Raw genomic sequence first — 20,670 nt, 5'->3', positions numbered from 1 at the left:
TAAATGATGGTTTATTATGTTGTTTATATGTGTTATTCATAATTCCTGTATACAATTGATCATGTGGTTATGGGATTAATTATGCTACCTTGACATTTGCTATCCAATGATTAAACATGCTATCAACTATTAAAAGCTAAATGCAGTCAAACCAGTGTCAGCTATTTGAGCCTCATGAACCCCTGGTTATACTTGTTGAGTACGATATGTGCTCACTCTTGCAATTTCCCCCCACACCTCAGGAGAAGTTTTGGGCTTGTGATCAACCAGTCAGTTGGATCCTGTGGAGAGGAGTTAATACCCGAAGTTTAAAGTTGTCTATCCGCTGTTTGCTATTAAAGGTTATCTCTTTAATATTACGTACGTTATATATTTATGCATTGTTCTTTGATATTAACCCTTATTTGTAGCTATATGTGAGATTTGACTTCTAAAACTCACATATGGTGCATATCTGGTTTTGTCCTTAAAATCGGGTATTACATCGGCCCACCTATGAATGTCGGTATCAGCAATAAGAACAATGCCAAGATTTCGAATGAAACACCATCCACAAAACTACAAAAGCACAACTACCTACTAGTAATTAACTAAACTCAGCTCGTAGGGTTGGTACACCACCTTCTGTACAAACTAAGAAGAATTGGTCACATGTGAGACAGACAGCATTACGTGTGTACAGCGCTACACACAGGAGGAGAATCAACCGCTAATGCATGGCATGTATGCAATTAAAATATGTCCATCCATATGAAGGATACTAGACCAGTGGTAGTAGTGGATACAATTAGTCCACGTAAAGAGCTGCCGGGATTGAACAACGATATCCACGCGTGCCATTCTTTATTATTGTTAATGAAGTAATTAATCCCTCCATTTTAAATTCTAAAACGCTTTGGATTCTCTGAATATATATAGTTTTTGTTATATGTACTTAAATATTCAATATGTCTTCACATATAATAAAATATTTTTTAGAAAAACTAAACTATTTTTATCTTATAATTTGGAACAAAGGAAGTACTCCCTCCATTTCAAACTATAAAGACATTTCAAGAATCTTAGAGAGTTAAAAAATCTCAAGTTTGACCAAAATTATAGAGAAAATAATGAAGATTTATGACATCAAATAAGTATCCTATGAAAATATAATTAATGAGAAATTTAATAATACTTAGTTGACATAAGGGCACTCCCAAAACAGAAATCATCATAGTTTCTATAGACATTAATTATGGTGACACCTAAGCATTTTGCTGACGTGGCAAGGTAGTTATTGAAGAGAGAGAGCAAAAATCATTGAAACTAAATCTAACTTAGAAACCATGTCTACATGAGATCCAAGACATAAAGTGATATGATTGGTTGAGAATGGAGAGAGAATGAATGTGATCGGATAACAAATTATTGTACAGAAAACTATCCATTAGGACCATAGTTTCTATACATAGTGTCTATAGAAATTAATAAATATAGAAACTACATGTAATTTTTAGCATTAGGAGTGCCCTAATAAATGTTATTATTTTATAGTATAAATTTAGTCAAACTTTTGAGATGCTTAACTCTCCAAGATGATGGAGGGAGTATTAAACAAGTTGCCCGCTTGTTCGTTTAGTATATAACAAGTCTAACAAGAGCTAGGCGAAGGAAGCAAATAAGCAGCATGGCCGCCTGCAAACTCCCCACGCTTTGCACTGCCCCTACACCATACTTATATGCCTCTCGCCGCTCCGCCGGCCAAACCATCATCAGCACGGCAGCGGCATCGGCATGTCATCGTTGCCGCGCCAGTCGTCGTCGAATTCAAGCCGCTGGAGATTGCACAAAGCATTCTGCTTGGACCAGCATCCGACACGAACGGTGGGAAGGTGACTTGGCCATAGAAGGACACATCCCTGCTTGGCTGGTACGTACTTAATTATACATGTATATTTATATATATACCGCAGCAGTTTTGAGCTTATTAATTAATATAATGGTCACATATATGTATCTATGCATGATTGCCAATTTATCATGTCCGTCTGTACTCCTACACGGGCTAGAATTCTTGAAGAAATAATACTTCTCCACTAAGCATTCGGCCAGCAGCGGCCGTGATCTCAGATGCTGCCACCCACTGGAATTGGTACGGTCTCATCTGTGCCCCAAAGCTTTTCGCACTTCGAGCATTTCCAATGAAAACACCTCTCGATCGAGCTTACTTAAACGCTGAGAAAGGAGGCAGTTGACACATAAAAGCAACAACATCATTTTAGAATTGGGTGGCGGCCATGGGATCTTGAGCAGCGTAGTATAAAGCAAATTGTCCTTCCAAATATTGACTCGTGCATTTGTCTAGCATATACTCATGAGCTCCTTCCTTCCTGGGCGGGGTAATGAACCTTTTCTTTCCCTGATAAGAACACGTATGTACAATAAGATATCGTAGTAACAGATCTTATTACTTGGTCTGAAACTCTGAATCTGCTGTGTGATGGTACAGAACGGCACGTACCTAAGGAACGGGCCAGGTGTGTGGGAGGTAGGCGACCACGCGTTGGATCACGTCTTCGACGGCTACGCCACACTGGTCCGTGTCTACTTCCAGGGCGCTCGTGGCCGTGCTACCGGCGCGCACAGGCAGATCGAGTCCGACGCATACAAGGCCGCCGCCAGGGCGCACGGCCGCCGCCGTCCGCTCATGCGCATGCGCGAGTTCTCCCAGCTGTGCCCTAGCGAGCCGGGCACCCTCCTCGACCGCCTCCGGCACGTCGTCGGGCTCGTCACCGGCGCCGGCATGTCCGACAACGCCAACACCGCGGTGCTCCCACTCGGGGATGGCCGGGTGGTGTGCCTCGCCGACGTCACCAAGAGCTCGGTGCTCGTCGACCCGGAGACACTCGAGACGGTCGGCAAGCTCCGGTACGCGGACAGGCTGTGGTGCCCGGTGCAGTGCACGCACCCGGTGGTGACGACGACGACGACGACGACGACCCGCGCCGCCGCCGCCGCCGAGGTCTTGATGCTGCACCCGGACTTTGCCCGGCGGGGCTACCTCGTGGCCAGGATGATGGCAGCTGGTGGGACTGGGAGCAACGACAGGCGGGAGGTGGTCGGGAGGGTGCGGTGCCGGGGAGGCACGACGCCGGCGTGGGTGCACTCGTTCGCCGTCACGGCGAAGTACATCGTCGTGCCGGAGATGCCGCTCCGGTACTCGGTCGCCTGCTTGCTCATGTCCGAGCTCACCCCGTTTTACATAATGGACTGGCTACCACACTCCGGGAGCTACATGCACGTCATATGCAGATCCACTGGAAACACTGTAAGTACCTTGTCATTATGAGCTAGCCAGTTGAACTTGTTGGAATCTCGATCAAATCAGCTAATTTGACGACGATTTCTTATAATTGTAGGTGGCGAGCGTCGAGGTGCCTCCTTTCGTGGCATTTCACTTCATCAACGCATACGAGGAGAATGGTGATGATGACGACGGTGTCCGGCCCAACGCCATCATCGCCGACTGCTGCGAGTACTACGCTGATCCTGCTATCATCCAGGCACTTGCTCTCCACAGGCTTAGATCGCCGGAGACGGCCAAGGACTTCCCTGATTCCAGGTAATAATTAAGCATGCGTCATCTCTTTCGAGAGGTCTCTGGAGCTGGGTTTTTTCAAAATGGGCAGGGTTGCACGGTTCAGAATACCCCTGGACGGCAGCGCCGCCATGGGCGAGCTGGAGACAGTGCTGGACCCTGAAGAGCACGGCCGGGGTGTGGAGTTGAGCACCATCAACCCAGACTACGTCGGCAAGGAGTACCGCTACTTGTACGCCTGCACCGCGCGCCGGCCATGCAATTTCTTCAACGCGCTCACCAAGATGGACCTGGTGGAGAAGGAGACCACGAGCTGGCATGAGGAGGGCACGGTGCCATCGGAGCCCTTCTTTGTGGCCAGGCCGGGAGCAACCAATGAAGATGATGGTCGGTAATTTAATACTCTCTCCTCCCTTGCAAATTATAACACATTCTGGGGCTTTACATAGATCGTTAAAACATTTATGTTCTTGATGGCGTGCAACTGAGGCCTTTAATTTGGTTAGTTCATAGGGTGAAAAGTTTTTGGGTCTTGTAGCACTTTCGTTTGTATTTGGCAGTTATTGTCCAACCATGGACCAAATAAGCTCAAAAGATTCGTCTCACAAATTACAGTCAATTTGTGGAATTAGTTATTTTTATCTATATTTAATACTTTATGTATGTTTCGTAATATTTGATGTGATAGAAAATTTTGAAAAGTCTTTGGATTTCGAGTGTAACTAAACAAGGCTTGATTGTGCTTTATTTTGACCATGTCCAAAACAAATTTGTGTAGGGGTTGTCATATCTACTGCAAGCACCATGGACGGTGACGGCTACGTGCTGCTGCTGGACGCGGCGACGTTCAAAGAGATTGCCCGCTTGCGGTTACCTTACGGCCTACCCTTCGGCTTCCACGGCTGCTGGATCCCAGACAACAACTGAAACTGAAGAAGCTTATCCGTATTGCCAGTCATCGGTGCTTATATTGACGCAAAAGCTACCATGCATATGGCTGCTCCTTCTCGTCTTCAAGCGCCACAGTAGTAGCTAGTGTGCTCATTGAATATATACTGTATATGGGTTCATCAAAAAAAAAATACTATATGCAGTGGAGGATCTAGAGAGGCTCCTACTCCTTATTTCAGCTAGTGCCTTCCATAATAAGATGCTCTTTTCTGAGAGAATCGAGTGCATGTTCATGCATGTTCGGTGGAACAGCTAGCTCGATCTTTTGTGGTTCAGAAGTTTATATTCCTTTTTGAGTAAAAAGAATGCACCAGAGGTTCATTAATTAACTTACGAGGAGGTGTTATATAGGTCCATCAACTCTCAAACTGTGCTTTTGGATCCTTAACTTTCTATTAAGCGGTTCAGCAGATGTTCATGCTCCTTCGTTTATGTTTGTATTTTGCAGAAACCTTCCTATATATGCTTCTTTTCCTTCACACGCTTACTACTCTTCTAGCGAGCCAGATGCTAGGATCGATCAAGCCATGCATCAAGGCAGCTTGGAGGACGCGCTCCTCTGGCATGAGTCGACGCTCCTCTGCCACGTTTCCGTATTGCTAATAGCAGTGGCGGATCTAGGATTTCACATCAGGGTATGCCGTTCAAAAAAAATCTGTATCCAATTCGATAAATCTATCTAGCAATTCAGTAATAATTATCAAATTAAATTGGAACCATCTACAAATACAATATAAATAGTTCAAAAATTGTATCGGCAGTTCTAATAAGGCATAAAAAGGTACCGGAGACTTAAGTTGCTATTTTACTGTTTTATTTGACGCGTTCCAGGGACATGAATGTTTTGATTATATCGTCTTCGTCAATTTGAAGAAAAAAAAACTGTGTTGTATTTCCGTTCATGGCCATCATGAAATGGGGAGACCCCTTATTAAAAAAAAATCAATTCGAAAAAATATCTCACTCGATAGTCATCCAAAATATACCACTCAATATCTACCAAAAGATGAGGACCAAAGATTCAATTTTACCAGGGGCTATTTGGATCCCTTCGTTTTGGAGGAATTGAAATCTACATGATAAAGAGCAAAGATTCAATCCAGGCATGTTTTTTTTCTTTTTACAAATATACAACATCTATACTATTATATATGCTACTACTTGCCGGTTGTACAGGGTATGCCAGTGCATACCTGGCATACCCTGTGCCTCCGCCACTGGCTAATAGAGGTCGTTTAGGACATGAGGGGTATTACCAAGTAGTCATTAATTAGTGGACATTTTTTCCTATTTGTTATTATTAAATGTGGATGCGAGTGTTAGCTAGACAACAAACTTTTGTAACTAGAGTGGCTACTTCATTCACCGCGCTACGAGGCTGCCCTCCACAGTTCGAATGCCACTCCAATGGAAACCGTCGCATCAGCGCGCGTTGAAGCCCTCGTTGTGAGTGACAGGGCATGTCCCGCATCCAGGTGCCGTACATTGAGCCGCCTGAGCACCTTCCTTCACAGTTGCCCTCCCCGGCCGTCGCCGCCGCGCTCTCGTCGTTTTCACCTCTCGTTTCCCACCACGACCGTCGTCGTCTGTGCTGCGTGCGAGGATTGGGGCGCCATCCACCACGTGGTTGTCCTGTCCATAGTGTGTCGGGGAGCTCCTCGATGCGGTGTGCAACCAACCTGTAGCAAGGTGGGAGGCGACCTGCGAGCTACGGTCATGGCATCAGGTCGTCGATGCAGGAGGCCAGGCTCGCGAACGGCTGCAGCGAGGTGGGAGGCGAGCTGCGAGCTATGAGGCTACGAGAGGCCAGGCTCACAAGCACGAGCGGCAGGGCCGCACGACGGTGGGTGGCAGTTGACCTAGCACATGGAGATGCGCGGGGATGGCCTAGTGCCACCTCCGGGCGCAGGGCCGCACGAGGGAGGCCGAGCGCCAGGCCAGGCTCTAGCTGCTGAAAGCCAGTCGACGGCCGTCGCGGCAAGCTCGATGGGCCCCACGTCCGCGAGATCACCACTGATGTCGTCGTCATCGAGCGCGGGTTCATCTGCGACACACTCCCCACATCGCACAGGTCAGAATGAACGGCAGGCTCATGAGCCAACGTGATGACCGCCTACTCATGGCACTAGGGCACATGCAAGAAGATGTACGATGTCTAATAACATCTCAATACAAGGGTTGTTCTTAAGTTGTTGCGCTCACGGCGAACATTGTGTACGCAGGAAAAGGAACATAATATTTTATCTCTATCATAATCAACGTCTCAAAATCAACCAAAACCAAATCCAACGGTGTAGAGAAAAGTTTAAACCTACATCAAACTCTCGCTCTCCCACGCTCCTTACCCCTCACGCCAAAACCTGTGCGCCGCAGCAGGCCAGTCCTACGCACGGCATCAGGTCGGCCGGCACCCTCTCCTCTAGAATCTTGTGCGCGGCAGCAGGCCGGGGACAACGTATCTAGGCCTTGTTTACTTTAAAAGCCAAAAGTTTTCGGTACTGTAGTATTTTCGTTTGTTTGTGACAAATATTATCTAATTATGGACTAACTAGGATCAAAAGATTCGTCTCGTGATTTCCAGCTAAACTGTGTAATTAGTTTTTGTTTTCGTCTATATTTAATATTTTATGCATGTGCCACAAAATTTGATGTGATGGGAAATCTTGAAAATTTTTGATTTTCAGAATGAACTGAACAAGGCCCTAGTGTCTCCAAGGCCGGATCCATGTGCTGCTTCGTCGGGTGGGGGCCACTTGCAGCGCGTCGTGCCGCAGGCCGCTAGGCACCGGCGGGCGTGTGCATGCAGCAGCAGCGACCCCTTTTCGGCCCTATGAGGTCATTGAAGCCAAAAAGCTTGCCATCGTCGAGACCCAACAGGCGGCGGCGGAAGTTTGTGTGATCTTCTTTCTTTTTGCGGACGCTCGAGCAAATAATAGACCAAAAAAAAAAGAAGACGACGCGGGGATCGAACCATGGCCAGGGGCGGCGTGACGGGGAAGTAGCTTGGAAGGGGGTCGAGAGTTTGACGTAAGCTTCAAACTTCCCTCTATTGTTATTGGATTTGGTCCTAATTAATTTTGAAACATTGATTTTAATGAAGATAAAATTTTGTGTGTGTTTTTCTAGGTACACAATGGTTGATAATTGTACTAGTTGACTTCCATCGTGATTTGTGTCTTTGAATTTGATTCGTTCCTTCTGAAAATAAAAAGATGCTTGAATTAACACTCATTTTTCAGAAATCACAAATATATATATATATATAGGATAATTCCTTTTTACTTCCAGTAGTAGTTACTCCCATATTTACATCTCTAGATTTAGGGTGTATATAGCCCGATGAAGTATATGTAGACAAAGTATATGATCATACTAAACCATCTAAGGTAGTATGTATGTTAAGTATGCATGCAGACATAGAATATATAGTTATACTTATTATATATACTACAGTAGTGGCATTTTAGTAATATATTAAAAATATGAATTTTTTTTGAAAAAAATTCGCTTGGTAAGATCTAAAGTATGTTTAATATAAGTATATGAACATACTTAAACCGATAAAACAAGTATGAATACATACGTAATGTGGTTAAGTGGCCTGCATACAATGCGCCGGAGAGTTCGTGTCAGATTGGGACTCATTCCCTTTCGTATTAAGACTTCGTATCCGTTCCAATTGAACACACATGACGGTCAGGAACGGTGCCAGAATAGTATACGTATTTGGTAGTCTTTAGACCGAATCGTATACATTATTGGTATCATCGGGTAGATGATTACTTTAGAGATTTTTTAGTGTAAAGATAAAAAAGAAAAGAGATATTGAAAGAGAAGAGAAGAGATATGCCGTATTAAAAGGTACTACAAATTTATGGGGACATATGCTTCAAATAGCACCAAGCCACCAATCCGCACGCAATCCCATGAAACCACCACAAGTTTAAGGACCGCTAAAAAATTCTTTGGAATTTGGTACAACTAACATCAACTGCTATTATCGTTGCAAAAAAAAATCCCAACTACTGCTTCAAGTTCTCAGCGACGCATTTCGGGTGGGCTTGGCCCATGACCCATGAGTAGCCTGGTCCGCTTCCTCTTCACCCTCGCCGCAGCCTCGCTCCTCGTCGCCTCCCTCCGCCACCGTGCGCTACCTCCCGGGCTTCCTGCCAAGCTCGTCCCCTCATCCCACATGGCGGGCCGCAAACAGAGCTTTGTACTGTGACTACACGGCCTCGGCGATTCTGGCCCAGCTAACGAGCCCATTGTAAGGTCCAAATGGCTAGAGGGGGGTGAATAGCCTATTTAAAAAATCTACAAACTTCACTAAGCAAGTGAGTTAGTAAAACAAAAGGCGAAGCTATTCTAGTACTAGCACAACTAAGCTATGCAAGCCACCTACACAAGTCTAGCAAGAAAGGTAAACACTAGTTACAACAAGAAAGCACAACTAGAAGCTTGCTACACTCCTAAACAAGAAAGCTAAGCTAAACAAGCTACACAACTAGCAAGGTATACACAAAGGTAAAGGAGAGGGGAGTGATTGTTATACCGACGTTGTAGAGTAGAAATATATCCAATCAATCACGTGTACAATCACAAGAGAAACCTCGGCAAGAGATGACACAAGATTTTTTTACCGAGGTTCACTTGCTTCCCGGCAAGCTACTTCTCGTTGTGGCGATACACCCACTTGATGGATCACGAGCTAATTGGCAATCCAAAGCCAAACCCTCAGCGGGTGCCGCACATCCACTCACAAGATGGGGATCCTCCAGGCCACGAGCAATCCACTAGAGTAGCCAATTGCGATCTCCCGTGGGGAAGGCTCAAGAACCCCTCACAAGTCATTTGGTGAGGCTCGAAACAATCTCCAATCACGAGCTCAACACCACCGCTGCTCCAAGCCGTCTAGGGCGTCGGGAAACACCCAAGAGTAACAAGAAATCCGCAGCAAACTCAAGAATCAAGTGCCACTAAATGCAACTCTCAAAGCAATGCACTTGAATCTCACTCAATCTCACTAGGATTAGCAAACAAGTAAGGAGATGAGTGGAGGGAGTGTTCTCTAGCTCAATGTATGTCTCAAGTAATCAAATGTGCAAGAGATAGCCTCCCAAAGCCGGCCACCAACTATTTATAAGCCCCTCAAAGAAACTAGCTGTTGGCCACTTTCACTGGGCTGAAATCGGGGGCACCGGACGCTACTAAGTGCCATTTTTTCATTTGCTTGATTTGAAGACCAAGGAAGTAACTAAGCTCTCCAATCATCGACATCTCAAACTCATTTGCCATCATTTTTCCAAACTCTTCACAAAAGTCTTGATTGGTTGATCCAAAGATGATATCATCAACATAGATTTGCAACACAAACAAGTCATTGCCTAGCTTCTTGGTGAAGAGGGTGGTGTCAACCTTTCCCATCTTGAACCCTTTAGAGAGAAGGAAATCTCTCAATCTCTCATACCATGCTCTAGGTGCTTGCTTCAAACCATACAATGCCTTCTTGAGCTTGTACACATGATTGGGTTTCTTGTCATCTTCAAAACCGGGAGGTTGTTCAACATAAACCAACTCATTGATGTATCCATTGAGAAATGCACTCTTCACATCCATTTGATAGAGCTTGATGTTGTGGGCACAAGCATAGGCTAATAATATTCTAATTGCCTCCAATCTTGCAACCGGTGCATATGTTTCTCCAAAGTCAAGACCTTCAACTTGAGTGTAACCTTGTGCTACTAGTCTTGCTTTGTTTCTCACAACTACACCATCTTGATCTTGCTTGTTTCTAAAGACCCACTTGGTACCAATCACATTGTAGTTCTTTGGCCTCTCAACAAGATCCCACACTTGATTTCTTGTGAAGTTGTTCAATTCTTCATGCATGGCATTTACCCAATCGGAATCCTTCAATGCATCTTCTATCTTCTTTGGTTCCTCAAATGAGACAAATGAGTAGTGCTCACAAAAGGATGCTAGTCTTGATCTTGTTTGTACACCACTTTGAATACCACCAATGACTTGATCCAATGGATGATCGCTTGCTATGCTTGTAGGTTGGAGTATTGGGAGTTGATTACTTCCACTAGCTTGACTTTGATTTTTATCATCATCATGAGAGCCACTAGTACTAGCTTGATTTGTATCAATTTGCACTTCTTGATTGATCATGTGAATGTCATTATCATCATCAACTTGCATTGGCCTTATGTCACCAACATCCATGTTCTTCATTACATTTGCCAATTGATCTCCTCTCACATCATCAAGATTTTGTGCTTCACTTTGAGATCCCTCGGTTTCATCAAACTCAACATCATGGACTTCTTCTAATGTGCCACTTGCCAAGTTCCAAACTCTATATGCCTTGCTTGTGGTGGAATAACCAAGTAAGAACCCTTCATCACATTTCTTCTCAAATTTACTCAATCTAGTGCCTTTCTTGAGAATGTAGCATTTGCAACCAAACACTCTAAAGTATGCAATGTTGGGCTTTCTTCCATTCAATAGCTCATATGGTGTCTTCCCAAGCTTTCCATGGCAATAGAGACGGTTGCTACAATAGCAAGCCGTGTTGATAGCTTCACTCCAAAATGAATGGCTAACATTGTATTCACTAAGCATTGATCTAGCCATATCAATCAAGGTTCTATTTTTCCTCTCAACTACACCATTGGATTGAGGAGTGTATGTTGGAGAGAATTGATGTCCAATGCCAAGATCATCACACAATTCCTCAATTCTTGTGTTCTTGAATTCACTACCATTGTCAATTCTAATATTCTTGATAGTGGTTTCAAACTCATTTTGCACCCTCTTGACAAAAGACTTGAATTGCAATGCTAGCATGCGCCTTCTTCTTGGTGCTCTCATCATCACTTGAGGAGTCATCACTATCCCAAGTTGCAACATGGGCATCACCCTTCTTCTTGTTTGAGCCTTCCTTCTTTTCTTGCTTCTTCTTTTGCTTCTTTCTTTCCTTCTTGATAGCATCTTCATCATCACTATCATAAAGACATTTGGCAATGAGATGATCCTTGCTATGGCATCTAAAGCACCTCATGGAGTAATCATTCTTCTTAGAGGAGTTCTTCTTTCTCCTTGCCCGATAGTCCTTCTTCTTCATGAACTTTCCAAATCTTTTGACAAGAAGAGCCATCTCCTCATCATCATCACTATCACAAGAGCTTGCTTCTTCTTCACTTGATGATTCTTGCTTAGCTTTGCCCTTGGATGTGGAGGCCTTAAATGCCACACTCTTCTTCTTCTCATCATCCCTCTTTTCACCTTCCTTCTTTCTTTTCTTGACCAACTCATCCTTCTCATCATCTTCTCTATAAGCATCATCGGTCATCACTTCTTGGAACACTTGTTGGGGAGTTGATTCACTAAGTGTTATCTTGACTAGCACGGTGATCAATGTGTCAAATCTCTTGGGCAAGCTTCTCAAGAATTTCATAGAGAATTGACTATCTTTCACTTCTTCCCCAAGTGCCTTGAGCTCATTCACAATGACTTGCAACCGGTGAAACATCTCTGGCACACTTTCATCTTCTTGCATCTTGAAGCTTGAGAACTTTTCTTGGAGGATGTATGCTTTGGCGGTCTTGGTGCCTTTGGTGCCCTCAAATGTTTCTTCTAATTTTGCCCATGCATCATGAGCAATCTCAATGTTCTTGATTTGCTCAAAGGTCTTGTCGTCAAGAGCTTCATGAAGAGCACTTATTGCAATGTCATTGCATTGAAGCTTCTTTTCTTCAACCGGTGTAGGTGCATTCTCATTTGCAACCTCAAACTTTGTTTCGGTCACCTTCCAAACTTCTCTATTGATTGACTTGAGATGAGCGGTCATCTTGGACTTCCAATAAGCATAATTGGTGCCATCAAAGTAAGGTGCCTTCTTAGTATTGTTGATATGCAAACTAAGAGCCATTTCTTCACCGTAGGTTGTTAAGCCTCAAATAAACGGTGCCTCGGCTCCGATACCACTTGTAAGGTCCAAATGGCTAGAGGGGGGTGAATAGCCTATTTAAAAAATCTACAAACTTCACTAAGCAAGTGAGTTAGTAAAACAAAAGGCGAAGCTATTCTAGTACTAGCACAACTAAGCTATGCAAGCCACCTACACAAGTCTAGCAAGAAAGCTAAACACTAGTTACAACAAGAAAGCACAACTAGAAGCTTGCTACACTCCTAAACAATAAAGCTAAGCTAAACAAGCTACACAACTAGCAAGGTATACACAAAGGTAAAGGAGAGGGGAGTGATTATTATACCGACGTTGTAGAGTAGAAATATATCCAATCAATCACGTGTACAATCACAAGAGAAACCTCGGCAAGAGATGACACAAGATTTTTTACCGAGGTTCACTTGCTTCCCGGCAAGCTACTTCTCGTTGTGGCGATACACCCACTTGATGGATCACGAGCTAATTGGCAATCCAAAGCCAAACCCTCAGCGGGTGCCGCACATCCACTCACAAGATGGGGATCCTCCAGGCCATGAGCAATCCACTAGAGTAGCCAATTGCGATCTCCCGCGGGGAAGGCTCAAGAACCCCTCACAAATCACTTGGTGAGGCTCGAAACAATCTCCAATCACGAGCTCAACACCACCGCTGCTCCAAGCCGTCTAGGGCGTCGGGAAACACCCAAGAGTAACAAGAAATCCGTAGCAAACTCAAGAATCAAGTGCCACTAAATGCAACTCTCAAAGCAATGCACTTGAATCTCGCTCAATCTCACTAGGATTAGCAAACAAGTAAGGAGATGAGTGGAGGGAGTGTTCTCTAGCTCAATGTATGTCTCAAGTAATCAAATGTGCAAGAGATAGCCTCCCAAAGCCGGCCACCAACTATTTATAAGCCCCTCAAAGAAACTAGCCGTTGGCCACTTTCACTGGGCTGAAATCGGGGGCACCGGACGCTACTAAGTGATCACCGGACGCTCGACCCCCAGCGTCCGGTGCTCAGGGATAGGCCACGTGTCCTCTTTGAATCTCGCGCGTCAGTTTCTAACGGCTACCTGCAACACACCGGACGCCCTGCAAGTCCACACCGGACGCGTCCGGTGCTCACCGGACTCATGCGCAGAGAGTTTGTCAAACTCGCGACCTCACCGGACGCTGGGCACCGGACGGTCCGGTGCTCACCGGACTCGTGCGCAGAGAGGGTTGCAAAAACCCCTCACACCGGACGCTAACCACCGGACGCTTTCAGAGTGCGTCCGGTGCTCAACCCTAGTAGTGTCAAGCACACCGGACTCTGAGGCCAGCGTCCGGTGCCTCTGCACTCAGCGTCCTGTACACTCCCGTGACTTCTCCAAATTTCCCACCGGCGCAATAGAAAATATACACTTATTTTTCTCAAAAGCGCCGAATCCCGCCTCGCAAGCTCGACGGGAGGGAGAGAGGAACCCAAACCCCTCTCAACCCTAGGAACCCCACCTCCTTTGCAAAAGTACTAACACCACCAAGTGTCCACCACCAAAGTGCACGTGTGTTAGCTTTTCACAAACATTTTTACCAAAGGAGTTAAGTTCGCACTTTACTAGATCTTAATGCGTATGCTCAAGATGTGGACCTAGTAGCACTTGATTCGAGAGATAACCGTGATTTCCCCTCTTGATAGTCAGCTATCTATTCTAAACCCGGTCAATCACTTCTCTACTCATCTTAGACCGGCAAAAGTAGAACCCTATGTTTATACCTTTGCCTTGATAACTTTGCTCCTCGTCTATCACCATGATCTCCACTTCATGCTTCATCCCTTTGTGATCGTGTGGCCACCTTTCCATGCCACCATGCACCTTCATCACATGTGTTGCTATGCCTAACTCAAATCACTTAAATACAAGGCATTAGCAACTTGGTGTCATTAATTATCAAAACCAAACTTGGGCTTTCACCCATCTGCAACCTCTTCTCCGCCCGAGTTTCGCCTCACCAAGTGGTCGTTCCACTCCGCTCCCCGCGCCCCCATCTCCTGCAACAGTGAGCTTTCCCGCTCCACCCCCTCCTCTTCTTTTACTACCAGCACACAGTCCGGCCCGGCGGCGTCTCTTCCTCCAGTGGGTCCGATGTCCGATCGCATAGCTATTGGTTAATCAGCTGGGATTTCTGGGGATTTTGTGTTCACTGACGGGGGCGGGGGCGGATCGGAATCGGAGACGAACCGAATTTGGAGACAGTTTGCACGTGGGTGGGGTGGGATATAAGAATGGGGAGAGACGCCCACGCCATGGAGCTCTCTGATCCTGTATTTCCTCCTTGTCCAAGAAAAGGAGCCTCGCATCTCGAGACGCATCTCCATATCCAGACACAAGAGAGCGAGCACCGAGACGGTGGCGGCGTAGGGAGGCATGCCCTTGTTGCTGGTGCAGCCGCCGCTGGTGTCGGTTCTGCATGGCAGCGGTGGAGAAAGAGGATCCGGAGCAGGTTCGCGCTACGCAGATTCTCGTCAACCTCCGGTACCAGAAGCTCTGGAGGTGGCCGGAGTGGGTCCCGATGCAGCCGTCGGGTGAGGCCTCCTCTTCGCTCGGGACTGCATCGGTGGCGGCGAAGGTGATGTCGTCGTCGGGTGTGGCCTGCTCTTCGGCCGGGACTGTGGCGGGGGGGGTGCCGCCCTGGAGGCGGCTGCCGGAGTGGGTCTTAATGCACTTGGGTGAGGCCTATTTCTCTTTGGCCAGGACTGTGGCGGCGGGGGTGCCGGAGCGGTGGCCAAAGGCTAACAGATCAGGGTCGCGTGGCGAGACATCTAAGGAGCTGTCGAAGCAGGGCCATGCCGCCACCGCCGTCGCCGTTGCCAAGGGATCCAGCATGCCGTGGTCCACTGAGCAGGAAAGGTGGCGGCGGCCGGTGGTGGTAGCGCTCTGCTACGCCGCAGTGGTCGGGTCTGGGTCCGACCCATCAACCAGCGCCGCGCCACCCAAGGAGCCCATGAAGACGCCAAGCCCAAATTCTCCATTGGAATAGGACTACGGCATTGGTGGGTCTGGCGTGTTGTCGAGCGCGAACGACACCGCGCCGGCGCCGGCGCGGCTGCAGGCGAAGCGAAAGGGCACCGGCGCCCTGGGATCTGTCGACGGCGACGGCGATGGCGAAGGGTGCAGCTCACGGGCGAAGCGTGGGTCGGTGGCCCAAGAGAAGTCGATGCCGAGCTCGGTTGAACCAAATGTGCAAAGCGAAATATGTGCGTCCAGCGGCAAGGGTGCACCACTCCTGTTCCCATTCGACCTCAACCTTCTTCCATGCGCACTAGACGAGGACGCCACCTGATCTCGGGTTTAGTTTCGCTGACGGCAAGTCGTTAGAATCTGGGTGAATCTGGGTTTGTGGGTATCTTGTGATATAGGCCTCTTTTACTTCGCGAACATAAAAAATAGTATTTTAGCATATTTGTAACAAAGTTTTTTGGTATTATAACACAATTATAACTAAAGTAATTAGCAGAGACGAAGACAGCGGTGGGATAGAGGGCTTCAGCCCCACTATTGCTGCCGGCTAGTGGAGCTCCTAGTGCATCCTTTCTAATTTTAGATACAAAAGTATAATATAGTATGGACTAAGACATTTATTCTTTTAGATGAATTTTGTGAATTTCATCGTCGATCGATGTTTATAATATAAGACTGCTTCAAGCTTTTTTTTGTTACGAGGGGTTACAGCAGAGTAAAATCGATGTAGCACTTTTGTTTAGTCACATTATGTGCGGATTGTGTAGGCCTACTTGCAAAATCACAATTCACATGTCCCATAGCCACATGTCATTCGCATGTCCGCATCTTGTCCTGTGCTGATGGTCCACACCTGATTTGTTTCCACTAAATCGGACTTCTTGATAGTTTATGGATGTCAATTGAATTTTAAGAATATTTTTTAAAAAAAATATGTATCAAAACTTCTTAATTAAATATGCATTTAAAATACTAAAACCTTATTTGACCTTAGAAAAATTATTTGACTCATAAAATAGCACATAAAGTTTGGCATCCCGAGCTCGTCCAAATTATGAACTTGCTCAATCATGTGCTCCAGTGCATAGACCTACAACAATGACGACGAACAGGGAAGTGATCATGTTCGCTTGGATGTTGTTGGCCAAGTTGGACTGTTGGAGACATCAGTTCGAGAGTTTGAGAAGTTGCACGTCGATTGCCGTTCATGGTCAAGTGAAGTGATGTTACAAAGTTAAACCTCATGATGCATATTGTTAATATGCAATCAGAACTAAGTCTCTTTATATTTTTATTTGGAATTCTCTCGGACAAGTCTCAATGATTAAGCAAGACATTGTTGCTGAGAACACATAGTTGAGTTTGCATTGCGGTCGGTGATTCACGCTTTGGTCTGCAAGGATTTTTCTTGGCCTACATCCTCTTTCTCATATTTGGCATAATTTTGGATTTTAGGAGACCATGGACGATTCAAATAATTCGAGCATCTCCAACAGTTTGGCATATGACTTGCCATCCTAATTTGGCAAAACAAGCAAAAATCAATCTCCAACAGTTTGCCAAAGTGACTTGCCAAATTTCTCAGCTTGCTATCCCTCGGTGCCGCGCGCGTATATTTGCGCACGCGAATCCGACTGCGTATCCCTCCATGCGCGCCCGCGACTCATCTTCCTGCGCGGTCGAGGAATTTTCCTCTCCTTCCCGCGTGACTGAGGCGAGTCCTCCTCTACTTCCCGCGCCTCCGTCGTCACAAGTTCTGCGCCAAGACCTGTCTCCATCGTCGCAAGGTCTCTCCACGCGCAGAAGTCGTGGCCTCGTCCTGGTCACTGTCGCGGGCAGGAAGTAGCCCGGCCTCGATAATTCCTGATCGGATCCAGCAGCTACCCGGCCAAGACGTCCACCCGATCTCGTTGAGGTACGTATGTCCACCCGGCCAAGATCGATCTCGTACGATAGCATATGTTCTAGTGTCCTTGATCGAATAGGCAGGATAGGGTTCCTAGTAATATACGTATACTCATCTTGTGATAGTCTAGGTAGGGTTTAGTAATTTAGGTGATAGATGATATTGTATCCTGGTAATCTACGTATACCCATCCATGATCAATCTTCGATGACCCTTGTTGATAATCGATGATAGAGTTAGTTGTTGATCAATGATATTGTTTGTTGATGAATATTTGATCCATGATGATCGATCCGGGACATGCACGCGCGAACGAAGGGAAGGCGTCGGGGTCGTGCACGATGTACCGGTCAACAACCTCACCTAGTGGGCCCTCCTTTTTTTTGATTTGGCAAGTTAAAAATAGGGAATTGTTGGAGATGGCTTCTTTTCAACTTGGTAAATTATTATAGCAACTTACTAAAACACAACATTTAGCAAGTGAGATATACCAAACTATTGGAGATGCTCTGCAAGGAAGAAAACACAAACCATGATTTAGAAAAAAATACACGTGAGACACACACATATTTTAAAAAAACTATTTTAAATTTAATAAAAATGTTTATCAAATTGCCGATGGCAAGTGCTAAATCAATTTGATTGGGTCACACAGAACACGGTTCAAATCGTTTGTTAGTTATACAATGCCTCAAGTTGCATATATATGTCGCTGCACTTTGACCAACACCTTACAACTGTGCGAGGAATTATAACTTTATTAATGATGTAAGATAAGATTGTGTTTAGATAAACAGATATAAAATAACTTGGTGTGAATAAATAAGCATATTTAAATGGAAATGAAACAAAGAATATTATTGTGCTTGCTGTCTTGCCAAATAAACGAGGTCTTTTTACGACGCATACCGCTCGCCTGAGGTGCTAGGCAAGAGTTCGAGTCATTGGTAGCGTGTGTTGCCCCTGTCACGGTGTTGGTAGCGTTCATATGCGTGTCATTGCTGAGGAGACAATACATATTTTTGGTCCAACATGTTACGATCTATTTTTAACCTGTATAAATCTGTTTGCTTATATTTATTAAATTAGATTTTTTTGCCGAGAAGTACAATCCGGATTTAGTTTCAATCTATTACTACTTTCTTTCTTTGTCTAGTTTAGATCTAATCGGTTTTTCTTTTCTAAGGGTGCACTTGTTTTCTTTTACCCGACTTTGGTTCTGCGGTGGACTTGTTTTCTCCGGTCAATTTTTTATGTGAGTTTAGTTACACCACGTGATCGATTCTATTAGGAGCATTTTAGTTGTATATAGAGAGAGTTACATGAGACGTACACAAGATGTTACATGAGACGTATGAATATGCACGTGTGATACGCACGTATTTTTAAAAACTATTTTAAATTTAATAAAAATGTTTATCAAATTGTCGATGGCAAGTGCTAAATCAATTTGATTGGGTCACATAGAACAAGGTTCAAATCGTTTGTTAGTTATACAATGCCTCAAGTTGCATATATCGCTGCACTTCGACCAACAGCTTACAACTGTGCGAGGAATTATGACATTATTAATGATGTAATATAAGATTATGTTTAGATAAACAAATATAAAATAACTTGGTGTGATTAAATAAGTATATTTAAATGGAAATGAAACAAAGAATATTATCGTACTTGTTGTCTTGCCAAATAAACGAGGTCTTTCTCCACTAGCCAGCAGCGGTAGTGGGGCTGAAGCCCTCTACCCTACCGTTGTCTTCGTCTCTGCTAATTACTTTAGTTACAATTATGCTACCATACCCAAAAACTTTGTTACAAATATACTAAAATACCATTTTTTTTATTTTCGTGAAGTAAAAGAGGGCTATATCACAAGATACCCACAAACCCAGATTCACCCAGATTCTAATGACTTACTGTCAGCGAAACTGAACCCGAGATCAGGTGGCGTCCTCGTCCTGTGCGCATGGAAGCAGGTTGAGGTCAAAGGGAACGGAAGTGGTGCACCCTTACCGCTGGGCGCACGTATTTCACTTTGCACATTTGGTTCAACCGAGATTAGCATCGGCTTCTCTTGGGCCACCGGCCCACGCTTCGTCGGCGAGCTGCACCCTTCGCCGTCGCCGTCGCCGACGACAGATTCCAGAGCGCCGGTGCCCTTTCGCTTCGCCGGCGGCCGCGCCAGTATCGGCACAGCGTCGTCTGCGGTCGACGACGCGCCAGACTCGCGGGCGCCATAGTCCAGGTCCAGCAGGGAATTTGGGCTCGGCGTCTTGATGGTCTCCTTGGCTGGCACGGCGCTGGTTGATGGGTCGGACCCAGACCCGGCCACTGCGGCATAGCAGAGCACGGCCAACACCGGCCGCTGTTGTGCTGACTCGGCGCACCTTTCCTGCTCAGTGGACTGCGGCGCGCCGGATCCATTGGCAGCGGCGGCGTCGGTGGCGGCATGGCCCTGCTTCGGCAGCTCCTTGGACGTCTCGACACGCGATCCTGATCTCTTAGCCTTTGGCCACCGCTCCGGCACCCCCACCGCGACAGTGCCGGCCAAAGAGAAATAGGCCTCACTCGAGTGCATTGAGACCTGCTCCGGCAGCCGCCTCCGGGGCGGCACCCCCGCCACCATAGTCCCGGCCGAAGCGCAGGCCTCACCCGACGTCGGCATCACCTTCGCTGTCGCCGGCGCAGTCCCAGGCGCAGAGGAGGCCTCACCCCACGGTTGCATCAGGACCCCACTCCGGCCACCTGCAGAGCATCCTGTACCGGAGGTTGACGAGAATCTGCGCAGCATGAACTTGCTCTGGATCCTCTTTCTCCACCGCTGCCATGTAGAACCGAGAGCGGCAGCTGCACCAGCAACAAGCGCACACCTCCCTTACCCTACTCTACGCCGCCGCCGGCTCGGTGCTCGCTCTCTCGTCTCTGGATATGGATATGCGACTCGAGATGCGAGGCTCCTTTTCTTGGACAAAGAGGAAATACAGGATTGTAGAGCTCCATGGCGTAGCCTTTCTTATATCCCACCCCACACACATGCAAACCGTCTCCAATTCGGTTCTGTCTACGATTCGGATCCACCCCCGCCCCCGTCGGTGAACACAAAATCACTAGAAATCCCAGCCGATTAACCAATAGCTATGCGATCGGACTCGGACATCCCGCGACCGGGACAGAGGCCGCCGCCGTGACCGCGATTCTCCCGATCGGGACCGGGACAGAGGCGCCATCGCGACCGCAATGAGTGATGACTCCTCCCGGCCGGATCGGAGAGGGGTAAG

General features: G+C 46.3%; 1 protein-coding gene across 5 annotated transcripts; it reads left to right on the top strand.

Annotated features, from left to right (window-relative positions):
- Window positions 1,626-4,959, top strand: LOC8057987 (carotenoid cleavage dioxygenase 8 homolog A, chloroplastic). 5 transcript variants are annotated; one of them, XM_021464566.1, is made up of 6 exons: window positions 1,768-1,909; window positions 2,049-2,131; window positions 2,489-3,307; window positions 3,399-3,601; window positions 3,669-3,964; window positions 4,356-4,959. In XM_021464566.1, the coding sequence occupies exons 3-6, from the start codon at window positions 2,687-2,689 to the stop codon at window positions 4,502-4,504; spliced, it is 1,269 nt and encodes a 422-aa protein (XP_021320241.1). In that variant the 5' UTR covers window positions 1,768-1,909; window positions 2,049-2,131; window positions 2,489-2,686; the 3' UTR covers window positions 4,505-4,959. The 5 variants fall into 5 exon arrangements, with proteins under 5 accessions (XP_002445688.1, XP_021320239.1, XP_021320241.1 ...); XM_002445643.2 differs by lacking the exon at window positions 2,049-2,131 and having other exon boundaries at window positions 1,626-1,909; XM_021464564.1 differs by lacking the exon at window positions 2,049-2,131 and having other exon boundaries at window positions 1,626-1,909; window positions 3,669-3,968.

Source organism: Sorghum bicolor, chromosome 7, assembly GCF_000003195.3.
Source record: "Sorghum bicolor cultivar BTx623 chromosome 7, Sorghum_bicolor_NCBIv3, whole genome shotgun sequence".
Lineage (NCBI taxonomy): Eukaryota > Viridiplantae > Streptophyta > Magnoliopsida > Poales > Poaceae > Sorghum > Sorghum bicolor.
Note: the sequence above shows the minus strand (reverse complement) of the source record. Positions and strands in the feature narration are given on the sequence as shown.

Coding starts and splice junctions, on each gene's coding strand:
- LOC8057987 (XM_002445643.2), top strand. CDS start 1,667: ATGGCCGCCTGCAAACTCCCCACGCTTTGCACTGCCCCTACACCATAC. Junction 1,910..2,488: donor GACACATCCCTGCTTGGCTG/GTACGTACTTAA, acceptor GTGATGGTACAG/AACGGCACGTACCTAAGGAA. Junction 3,308..3,398: donor GCAGATCCACTGGAAACACT/GTAAGTACCTTG, acceptor TTATAATTGTAG/GTGGCGAGCGTCGAGGTGCC.